The sequence below is a fragment of the Gadus chalcogrammus genome, chromosome 11 (assembly GCF_026213295.1).
Source record: "Gadus chalcogrammus isolate NIFS_2021 chromosome 11, NIFS_Gcha_1.0, whole genome shotgun sequence".
Lineage (NCBI taxonomy): Eukaryota > Metazoa > Chordata > Actinopteri > Gadiformes > Gadidae > Gadus > Gadus chalcogrammus.
In genome coordinates this window covers 4,413,909-4,425,489 of record NC_079422.1, presented here as the reverse complement: position 1 = coordinate 4,425,489, position 11,581 = coordinate 4,413,909, and the positions used below count along the sequence as shown (strand labels likewise).

The 11,581-nt window shown below is 41.9% G+C and overlaps 1 protein-coding gene across 1 annotated transcript; it reads left to right on the top strand.

The window, feature by feature from the left end:
- The first annotated feature begins 326 nt into the window (after nucleotides 1-326).
- LOC130392268 (peroxisomal carnitine O-octanoyltransferase-like) lies at nucleotides 327-11,244 on the top strand. Its single transcript, XM_056602747.1, has 17 exons — nucleotides 327-457; nucleotides 1,032-1,156; nucleotides 1,327-1,451; nucleotides 1,872-2,053; nucleotides 2,150-2,274; nucleotides 2,380-2,488; nucleotides 3,054-3,147; nucleotides 3,256-3,381; nucleotides 3,495-3,596; nucleotides 3,703-3,786; nucleotides 4,665-4,772; nucleotides 4,854-4,984; nucleotides 5,073-5,196; nucleotides 5,421-5,499; nucleotides 5,689-5,782; nucleotides 5,958-6,077; nucleotides 7,260-11,244. The coding sequence occupies exons 2-17, from the start codon at nucleotides 1,042-1,044 to the stop codon at nucleotides 7,378-7,380; spliced, it is 1,839 nt and encodes a 612-aa protein (XP_056458722.1). The 5' UTR covers nucleotides 327-457; nucleotides 1,032-1,041; the 3' UTR covers nucleotides 7,381-11,244.
- Nucleotides 11,245-11,581: the final 337 nt, after the last annotated feature.

Sequence of the window (11,581 nt, the reverse complement as noted above, 5' to 3'; positions counted from 1 at the left end):
ATGTCTTGCTGCTCAGGTCTTCGTTCAACGCACCTCCATCCACCCCACCACCACCAGGTCGGCCCAGTCTACTTGTCCAGGGGAAGGCTCCGCCCCTGCTAGTCCTGGCAGGATACGCCGAGTCCGCACGTTATCCTGGATCAGTGACGGGGCTCATGCCAAAGATTCACCATGCAAAATATTCCCATGTCGTTATTTAAATAAATCCTGTTCATACTTATCGGTGATCAAGTCTTTATGGGAGAAATATCAGGCATGCGCAATGGCGACTACCGGGTCTGCTGCCGCTCAGTGGGGCAAAGGTGAAAGCCCGGGTACTGCTCCTTTAATGAACCCGTCTACTGCTCCTTTAATGAGCACAGAAGAGCGTACATCCACCACAGTCCGCGGAAGGAAGGGGTTCAGAAGCTGCCTGCGAAAGTCGTACTGAGCACAAATGTCCAAAACAGAATAACAGGTGAGTTTTGGTCTTCAGTTTATTGCTGTTGTCGTAATGTAATCGGTTTGACATGCAGCCGCCGATGCCTCTCTGATCCCAGAAACCCCGTTAACATGATTAGATATTAACATTGTATAGAACACGATCGTCTTTCTTTTTTTCAAAACGTAGCCTAACCCTTTTTAGCAGTTCATAACCGTTTATTAACACTAAACCATTCACTTTCACTTTGCAAATCATACTTTTGTTTAATTGCTCAAACATTATTAGGTGTCCAAAGAAGTCCAAGTGTCATTAAGGGCCACTAGGAGGACGTTACTGTGAATCGTTAGACACACAAAGAGCAGCCCGTTACTATTAACTACAGACAGACACACGTCAAATAATACCCAATATATCATCTGATTAATATACCATTATTCATATAACATAATAGTAAATGTATATATATATATGTATTTTTTAATATAGGCTATATATATATATCATACATATATTTAAGTAAACATAAGTAAGTACATATTAAGTTTCTAATATATTCAAGTAGTATTTACCTTAAGATTGAACTAGTGGTTTTGTTTTCCGCTTTAAGACGAAACATCATGGCACATCAAATGTCAGGGACTCTGCCAGAGAGGACCTTTCAGTACCAGGACAGCCTTCCTCCTCTTCCCGTCCCCTCGCTGGAGGGGAGCCTGTCCAAGTACCTGGATGCCGGTAGACGATGACTAAACAGATTTGTGATCACCAAATAGATGTCACTGTATTCCCGTATTTGTTCAAAGTTGTGATTTAAATAGTTGTGATGGCCCTCATACACCAGGCCCAGGTACATAACCAATAAACCGCCGGGAGCACTCATTCTGGAGGGTTTGTTTTCTCCTCAGTGCGTCCATTTGCAACAGAGCAGGAGTACGAGGCTACAGTGGAGAATGTCAGGAGCTTCCAAGAGGGCGTTGGTCAAGTCCTGCAGCAGAAACTACTCCACAGAGCGAGCACCAGGAGGAACTGGGTGAGGGCCGCACCTGGCGCCACTCCCCTGACGTCTCTCTCTGTACAACTCTCAAATCTCACCTTCAGCACCTTTTAATACCCAGACAAATGATCCAATGCAGAAGCAAGAGGAAACCAAGCATTGATATACTCAAGAGTTGTTTGGCTTGCGACGTAGATCGTTATAGGCTCATTAGTACGAAATCCCACTAATGGGACATTGAGTTTAGTTGTGAACCGATTATGTTAAAGATTGCCACTTGATAATACATTTATACACTGTATATCAGCAGAGAACATGTCGCGTGGGAGTGTTGGTTATCCTCAAGTTTCCTATAAATTCCTATGAGTTTACTTTCTGTTACAGTTTCTGCTTTAGCAGATTAGCTCAGATTTGCGTTCTGAGCTAATCATTTATCTTTGTTTTTCTGTCCCCCAGCTGGAGGAGTGGTGGTTGAACACGGCCTACCTGGAGGTCCGGACCCCCTCTCAGCTCAACGTCAACTTTGGAGGACCGGCCCCCTACCTGGAGCACTGCTGGCCCCCCGCTGAGGGAACTCAGCTACAGAGGACCAGTGTTGGCCTGTGGCACATGCTGCAATACTGGGACCTGATCCGCACGTAAGAACACAGATATCGCGGATCAAAGGGGTGTTTGCTCTGTGCCTGATGGTGCAGGGGCTGAATGAGATGGATGGTCTTCATGTTTGTTGTTAGGGAGAGGATGACTCCTCATAAGGCTGGCCGATCAGGGCTGGACATGGACCAGTACCGCATGCTGTTCTGCACCTGTAAGGTACCTGGAGTCACCAAGGATACCATCCTCAACTACTTTAAAACAGGTATTGTATTTCCCTCATCACAAAAGTATTTGCCCCCATCCCTCTCCTTCGTTGACATTAAGATGAGGCAATGAAATGTGTGATTTTATTTGGTGATTCTCCCAGAGAGTGAGGGCCCCTGTCCCTCCCATGTTGTGGTGATGCGTCGTGGGAGAATCTTTACCTTTGATGCTCTTCATGATGGAAAGATTCTAACTCCTCCAGAGCTGCTGAGGTATCATTGATGAACACACACACACACACACACACACACACACACACACACACACACACACACACACACACACACACACACACACACACACACACACACACACACACACACACACACACACACACACACACACACACACACACACACACACACACACACACACACACACACACACACACACACACACACCCAGTGTACCAAAGGTGAATGTTTTCTCAGTCCGAGGGAGGGGAGGTCATGTGAGACGTTATCACTATGTGGGTGGTAGTTCAACAACCTTCTTGTTTTGTTGTTTTATAAATCTCTGGGCATGCGTACAAACGGAGCTCTGTAGAATCACCCTTTATCTTACAGGTCATTATAAACTATGATGTTTGCTGTATCACTTTTGTTTGCAATTATAGCAACAGTAATAAGTCCTGCTGCTTGTTGTTTTGCACATACAGCATCGGATTTGGAGCACTTTTAAAGTTTTAAATGTTGGTGTCAAAATGTTATATTAATTGTTTCCCTTGGATCTTTTTACATTTTGAGGCTTTCCCTGATATGCATGTCATGCTTCTAGGCAGCTGCAGTACGTGACCGAGTGTTGTGAAGGAGGGCCAGAAGGAGATGGGGTCGCTGCCCTCACCTCAGAAGAGAGAACCACTTGGGCCAAGGTGAGGCTGTCATGTACCGCATTAGAAGCGTTTGTTAAACCTAACTGTGTAGCCACAAACCTCTCACCATACCTCAGTTATCAAGATCCTCTCTGTCCACCTCCCCAGGCCAGAGAGCATCTGATCAGCCTTGACCCCGTCAACACCAGCATCCTGGAGACCATCCAAAGCAGTCTGTTTGTTGTCTCTCTGGACGAAGCTAAACCCTATGCCACCGCAGAAGACTACACCCCGGTACGTACTTCAGAACCAGATCACTAGAACCCTTCCAGTGTATTGTGATGTTGACTGATAGTGTTCCAACAAGAAACGTTTTTTGGCCTTTATTTTTCTTACCCACATCCCAGCTGACGTTGGAAACTCTAACGGGTGACCCCACCATTCGCTGGGGAGACAAATCGTACAACTCCATTTCATACGCAGATGGCACGTTTGGATCCAACTGTGATGTAAGTTCCAATCTCTGATCCTCCTCCTGCACCCCTTCGCACCGGAGGACAACACATCCTTTTTACTGCCTTAACTTCAATGTGAACTCTTCACTGTCTGTTCCAGCACGCACCCTACGATGCGATGATTCTGGTGTCTCTGTGTTACTACATAGACCAGAGACTTGAAGCCACAGGTGGGGAGTGGACGGTAAGCATCACATTCAAATTGTGGGCCTACTGTAGATCCAAAGAGACTCCAGCTAATTGTATTATGCGGGCCATAATGGATAACAAGGTCTTTGTTATAAACCCGCTCAAATTTGTGATTGACCCATTTCCCATTCCCAGCTGGAAAGTATGCCTTTCTTTTTATCTGATGTGTCATTTTCAAAATAATGAATCCACTGGAAAATAGGGTTAGTAAACAGCAGAAAGCAGCATGGAGGCCAGTGAAATCTAGTTCCTGTTTGTTTACGCCCCAACGTCTGGAACTTCCACACCCCTCATAGCATTACACAGGACCGGGGCTAAGTCGTGTGACCCGGCTGTCTGTTAAAGGTCCCACGACATGCCACCAGGTGTGGTGTGATTAGCCGTTACAAGCCGTTTTGGACATTGAGGAGCATGTAGGAGTAGAGCTTCTCGTTCTGCAGGCTGGCTGAAGAGATTAGGGGATGTGATGTAAAAATCCATATGTTGTTTCCTTTTAATCATCTAAAGCTTTGTTCCTGCTCCTTGTATTGTCTAGCCAGTACCTTTCCTCAGTGTCATCTTAATGTCAATCTTTGTGCTTGGGGTAAACCGGTCACAAGGGAGAGGCATCCCCTTAAGCACTCTTCTACTTGATAAAAACACAGGCAACTATGTATCTTGGGTAAACGTTACCGGGTTTGATCATTGACATCTGTATTGTGGGGAGGATGGGAAACTGTTTTAATAGCTCTGTCTAACTGTATTCTGGACTCACTCTGCTAGAGAGGATTCTAGCGTAGGCATACATTAAAATAGGTTAATTGTCTACAACTATTGTGTGCTTTTTGCATTTAGAAGTCTCATCTGTCCTCGACATCTGTCCTTTATAACCAGGGCTCTGATGCTGTGAGAGCCATGCCTTTCCCTGAAGAACTGGTTTTCACAGTGGATGCCAAAGTCAGAAGTGACATCAACCGGGCAAAACATCACTACCGGAACACGGTGAGCAAGGAGCAAACATTATGGGTTGGATCCAGATCTGAAGGTTATTTTCACTTACTAATATTCTGTTGGATTTCCCAGGCACAAAACCTGCAGCTTGTTTGTTATGCATTCACCGCCTTTGGAAAAGAAGCCATTAAACAGAGGAAACTCCATCCTGATACCTTTGTTCAGCTGGCAATGCAGTTAGCCTACTACCGAAAGCATGGAAGGTACTGATCCGAGAACAGGCCCTTCTTGCATCATCATCACCACACATCCTCTGGCCTGTTGGACTCAACTCTTCTCTCCTTGTTTCAGACCAGGAAGTTGTTATGAGACAGCGATGACGCGCAGGTTCTACCACGGCCGGACAGAGACCATGAGACCCTGCACCCAGGAGGCCGTCCTCTGGTGTCAGGCCATGACCGACCCCACGTGCACTGTGTGTGTGTGTGTGTGTGTGTGTGTGTGTGTGTGTGTGTGTGTGTGTGTGTGTGTGTGTGTGTGTGTGTGTGTGTGTGTGTGTGTGTGTGTGTGTGTGTGTGTGTGTGTGTGTGTGTGTGTGTGTGTGTGTGTGTGTGTGTGTGTGTGTGTGTGTGTGTGACAGAAGGATAAGGAAGTGAGTATATGTATACGTCCTTCATTATTCTCCATCTTAACTCTCAGGAGGATGTGAAGAGGAGAGCTCTGCTGAAGGCGGTCAACAAGCACAACAAACTCATGGCTCTGGCCCAGAACGGAGAAGGTGGGTTTCCTCTTTCTGTGACATGAGATTTATTTGTGTGCGTATTCCCCATCTTTGTAATGTATTGAAGACATTCCTAAAATAGCTGTGGACATCTTGGAGTAACTTTTTGATTGCATACGTGTTAAACTATATTCAACTATAAACAATATTATATATATCACAATATTTCGCAATTCTTACTTGCAGGTTTTGACAGGCATCTGCTGGGCCTGTATCTGGTCTCTAAGGAGGAGGGACTTCCTACTCCACATCTCTTCATGGATCCACTTTATGCCAAGAGGTACAGTGAAAACTCAAACCTGCTTGATGAATTGAAAACACTCATTAAGAAGTGTGTGTGTGTGTGTGTGTGTGTGTGTGTGTGTGTGTGTGTGTTACATTGTGCATTTGCTTTTTGGAAGCACCGGATATCGGCTGGTTAGAGTGTGTCTGTGTAAGTGTCTCTGTGTCTACAGTGGTGGCGGCGGTAACTTCACGCTATCGTCCAGTCTGGTCGGGTACACTACCGTCCTGGGTGCTGTAGCTCCGATGGTGCAGCATGGCTATGGATTCTTTTATCGAATCAGAGACGACCGGTGAGAACTATTTATGTTGCTTATTCTGTATAGATTCTGTAGATATGTCATATGCAAGCTACCATCACATTATAATGCTATTATATTGGACATCGGTGGTTTGTTTTAGATCAGTGTTTCTCAAACTTTTTATACCATGTACTATCTCAGAAAATATTTGTCTCCCCAAGTACCACCATTATGACCGTTGTTATAAAATAAAACAAAATACAGTTGCGTTGGCCTGCGGCCCTATTCATCTACGCACAGCTCACGCAGGAGGCAACCAACAACATTTTTGAAAAAGCCTAATTATTATTACAAAATTATAAGACTAATGAGAAGGCTGCGTATTCGGTTGTAAGATGACGTTGGAGATGCGATGGTTTCATGGATTAATTTCTAAGGACATCAACACATACCACCACTTAACACCTGTGCTCGGTTTCCTGTCACAGGTCTTTATAGTTCTGCTCAAAATATTCTCTTCCTGTCTGCACTTCACTTCCAAATAGTTCCCGCAGTGTTTTGAACCATTCATAATTGTAGCACTTATATCTTTCCGTCAGTTTAGCTTGTAATCTTGGATGTCTACGGAACAGGCTGATATTGAAACAAAAATATGAGAGGAAAGCCACTTCTTTTTTTAAACCCCATTTTTAATGATATCATATGATGATTAATATATTTCCATTCGTACTAGTATTTTGATATTATTATCTTTTAAAATGATTATTATTTTTTATTATTTTACATACCACTGAATAGCGAATCGTGTACCACCGGTGGTATGCGTACCATAGTTTGAGAACCACTGTTTTAGATAATGGACAGCTAGTTTGGTTGTAAGTCAACAGACAACTAGTTTGGTTGTATTAGCAAGTTGACAGCTAGCTTGGTTGAATCTGTTAATGGGCAGCTAGTTTGGTTGTATTATAATTATAATAATAATAATAATAATAATAATAATAATAGTAATTCATTATATTTATTTAGCGCTTTTCAATGACCCAAAGACTCTTACAGTGAAGGGGGGGACCTAACTCACCACCACCAGTGTGTAGCACCCACTTGGGTGATGCACGGCATTATAAGTAATGGATACCTTTGTTTGTTGCATTAACTATGATCTATTTTGATCGTGGGTACCTTGTGCATTGACTTCATGTAATGTATATCTTATGTGATAATCTCTACCGGCAGGATTGTGATGTCCATCACTGCTTGGAAGTCTGACCCAGAGACAGACACAGAGTCACTCTTCAAGACCCTGTGTTCCTCTCTGCATGATATTCTCCACCTAGCCACAACATCTCAGCTCTAACTACCCATAACTGAAGTAGTCCACACACTATGAGCGTCTAGGAAAAGAAATGGAAACCCAGGTTTGGCATTGAGAATAAAGGTGAGATGACTGTCATGAATGCTCCATGTTAAGAGGCCGCTGCTTCCGTTGGTTCAGTCTCACAGGAAAGCGACCGGCTTGACATAACTTGTCGACTGCCTTTAGTTCAACCCTTCTAAGTGATACGACATGTAGGTTTAGGTTTAAAAATGAAGAAAGTTGCTTAGATGCAGCTGGTTTTAAAACATCAAACAGAGCTGTAATCTGATTCCTCATGGTGAGGTCAATGTGAACTGGGCTAAAGTTGAAACAGTTTGAACTTTGAGTGCAGCGTGACTGTAGGGAGTCTGAGCTGCACTCTACGCCCGGGGCAGAGCAGCCCTAGGACAGGCTTCACACGCCACTCCAAAGGAATACACTGGCAACACAGAGGCTCAAAGCTCATCAGGGTGTGACCGTTTCACACAGATAGAAAACCTGCTCATTATATTATACATATGATATTTTATCATATGATATTTTTGTCTTCCTAATGATAACATATTGAACACTTAAGCACTTGCTCTTTTCCTCATTCAGCTTCCTGCCGACATCTTATGGTGGCCTGTTTAATTCAGGCACATATCCAATTTTGTTAATTTTTTTAACTTGTTTAATCATAATTATTGACAATGAACAACAGCTAGTCAAGTAGTTGTGGGCATTGGGTAGTCTACATCAGGGTTCAGCAACCTTTTCGAAATAATTCGTCAATGAGTGTGCCTTATGCAACAATATATTAAAAATTACGCTGAATTATGACACAGCAACCAAAAACATTTCCAGAAGACCTGGAATTGTACTATTTCCATATAGTCCATCCACAATCATGCATCAACATTTTAAATGTTTTTGTGGTTGTTATATTTGCAACATGGGCTTGCAAATTATAATTACATATGTCCCATCTTAAAACACCATTTTCAGAAACTCATTCAAAAACACATTGAACTGTGAGAAATGTAAAAAACGAGAATATATGAGAATGTTGGAACCATCAACATCAATATCTTTAAGACATGTACAGCTTTGCAAGACCATGTGAAGGCGATGCATACAGGCCACTTGCAACAATATTTTAAATATTTTCTTCTCTATTACCCACAACATTAAAAAATATTAATTGATCCCATTTCAAAGCACTGCTTTCTGTTACTAATTTAAGCATATTTGCACTGGTAGGAAATGCCCAAAACAGAATAAAGTGCATTTAAGAAAAAACAAAAAGGGCTTTTTATTTATTTTTGAAGTGTGTCAATGATTATGCTGCCCCGTGCCAGCGTTGGCACGCGTGCCTAGGGTTGCCGACCCCTGGTCTACATTAATGGACATTACAATTACATTTATGTACCTTTTAATTTGAGGTACATTCCTAACATAGTGAAATGCATTTTGTGACAAATAATTGATAATTCAATCTTGATACTTTTGATTACTTTCAACTGGATATTCTGTTCTCCGTATCAAAAGGCTTTAGATTTTGCCAAAAAGGTATAGGGGTATATTAACTTGTCCTTGTTCATTCATGATTTTTTATTTTACTAGCCTGATAATTGTTATTAACTGCTGAAAGTCTGAAGCCAGTGAAACAAAATATGTTTCCCTTATATTTTGTTCTCCGTCCAATGAGGTTCAATGAGTGAACTTTATTAAAGAACAAACTTACAGTATATTGCTGATGAGATGTGTGTTCACTATAATGTCCATGAGTGACCATTCATACTGCAGTCATTTTAGACTAACACTGAATGTTTTAAAAAGCAAAGCAAAAATGAACCTATATGTTGAATGAATTTCAGGCTTTGGTTGACTTCGTTTGAATACCTACCCAATGAAGTGATTATTGAATGTGAAATAGGAATTCTGTATTGAACATTGAAATATGAGTCACTAATCTGCAATGTTTTTATTTTATGTGAAATAGTTCAACTGTTTCGAGAACTAAAATTACTAATGTAAACCTGATCCTTCTTTAAATAAACTAACGTACTGCTTAAAGAATGCTTTTTTATTGCAGATAAAATAACTAATCCAGTGAGCTGAAGCTGGACAGCAACACGGACACCAATTTTTATATCGTACAATCATTGTAAATGCAGACTTCTTCTCCCACACACAATGTTTTAACAAAGGCTTCAATAACTATCTGGCTGTAATATCAATGTAACACTGAAATAGTCCAAATAGTAATCCTCTTGTGGCTACGAAGCATAAAGGCCCATTCACACCCTACGGTAAATACAGATCCGGACCGTTTCGTCCGGTCCCGGAGGTGCTGTCACACTAAATTTGTACCGGCTGCCAGATTTGTACCGGGCGCGTCATCCATACGTAATCCACTCCAAATCTCCTTGGCAACAGATGATCGCTTCATCCGTTGCCTGGCAACGGACGATCGCGTCAAATGACGTGAAATAGCGATCCGTTATCTGTATTGTGCTATTTCGTCCTTGACCTGCTTTAAACACTCAGTTTACTTGCTAAATTTGATTAAACAATTAAATACAATACAAATATAAAGTAAAAACAAGTGTTATCTAGATCCGTTTTCTGTATTATGTTATTTCGTCTTTGGCAACATGAGCGTGAATGTTTTTTGAAACCCGCTTTAAACACTCAGTTTACTAGCTACATTTGATCAAACAATTAAATACAATACAAATATAAATTAAAAACAAGTGTTATCTAGCGATCCGTTAACTGTATTATGTTATTTCGTCTTTGGCAAAATGAGCGCGAATGTTTTTTGAAACCTGCCCGGCAGGTTTGGAATGGATTACGTATGGATGACGTGCCAGGTACAAATTTGGCAGCCGGTACAAATTTAGTGTGACAGTGCCTCTGAGCTTACGAATCCGGAGTGCTCCGGGAGAAACGGAGCAATACCACCGGATAATCGAGGCGGTGTCACGTTAAAATTGTACCGGGGGCGAAAATTGTACCGGCCTACGTCATCAGTTGTTGACAACTTGACAACTGATTTGATTGGGTTGTCCGTTGCCGGGCAGGTTTCAAAAAACATTCGGCTCATGTTTCCAAAGACTAAATAACATAATACAGACAACAGATCGCTAGATAACACTTGTTTTTACTTTATATTTGTATTGTATTGAATTGTTTAATCGAATTTAGCTATTAAACTGAATGTTTAAAGCAGGTTTCAAAAACCATTCGCGCTTATGTTGCCGAACACCAAATAACATAATACAGATAACGGATCGCTAGATAACACTTGTTTTTACTTTATATTTGTATTGTATTGAATTGTTTAATCGAATTTAGCTAGTAAACTGAGTGTTTAAAGCAGGTTTCAAAAACCTGTCTGGTCACGCTCAATGAAGGAGTGCAATGAACGAGCATGAAAGTTCGCGAATGTTCAAGAACCTTCCTACGTCATTTGACGCGATCGCCCGTTGCCAGGCAACAGACGATCGCGTCGTCTGTTGCCAGGCAGGTTTGGAATTTGTCAACAACTGATGACGTAGGCCAGTACAATTTTCGCCCCCTGTACAATTTTAACGTGACAGCGGCAGTCAAAAGTCAGACCATTCGCTAAAATAGATAGAGTATTATAATATCTGATATGTATTGTATATATATTGTATTTAACGTTTTATACTTATATTATTCTATACACAAGACCTTTTTATTTTATTGTTCCCCTGCTTTGGCAATGAGTTGTAACTGTTCATTTAACAGCATTTAAAGGAGATAATCTGCGGGTTGGTGAGGGGTGTCACATGCCACCGCCGCCTAGGCCTACACTTTTTGCACTTTTTTTTTGTCGATTTCGGATGACACAAAGCAAAATCATCTCTACAGATATCATGTTTGCGATTGTCGATGCAGTTAATTTGTGAAACGACAGTCAATGCCCTCTAGGGGATTTATTGCGTAACATCCATAACAACGCTGAAACCAGACGGAGGTATGCCTCGTTTCCACATACGTACATTCTCGTATGCGATCGAACCGTCTCCGACCGAAAGTCCATTCATTCCTATGTGATTCTCCGTAATGTCCGTTTTTCCTCCGAGACTCCTCCCCTCCATAAAATTTCTGTCCGGTATGTCCGTAATATACGTTCAGAAAATGTAACTTTCGCCGTCGTTTTACGGAGATACCGTATTAAAGTTTTTAT

Bases quoted from the DNA above. Each gene is read 5' to 3' on its own strand.
- LOC130392268 (XM_056602747.1), top strand. From the start codon at position 1,042: ATGGCACATCAAATGTCAGGGACTCTGCCAGAGAGGACCTTTCAGTAC. The intron at 1,452-1,871 runs GTGAGGGCCGCA...TCTGTCCCCCAG, and splicing joins CGAGCACCAGGAGGAACTGG to CTGGAGGAGTGGTGGTTGAA. The intron at 5,783-5,957 runs GTACAGTGAAAA...CTGTGTCTACAG, and splicing joins GATCCACTTTATGCCAAGAG to TGGTGGCGGCGGTAACTTCA.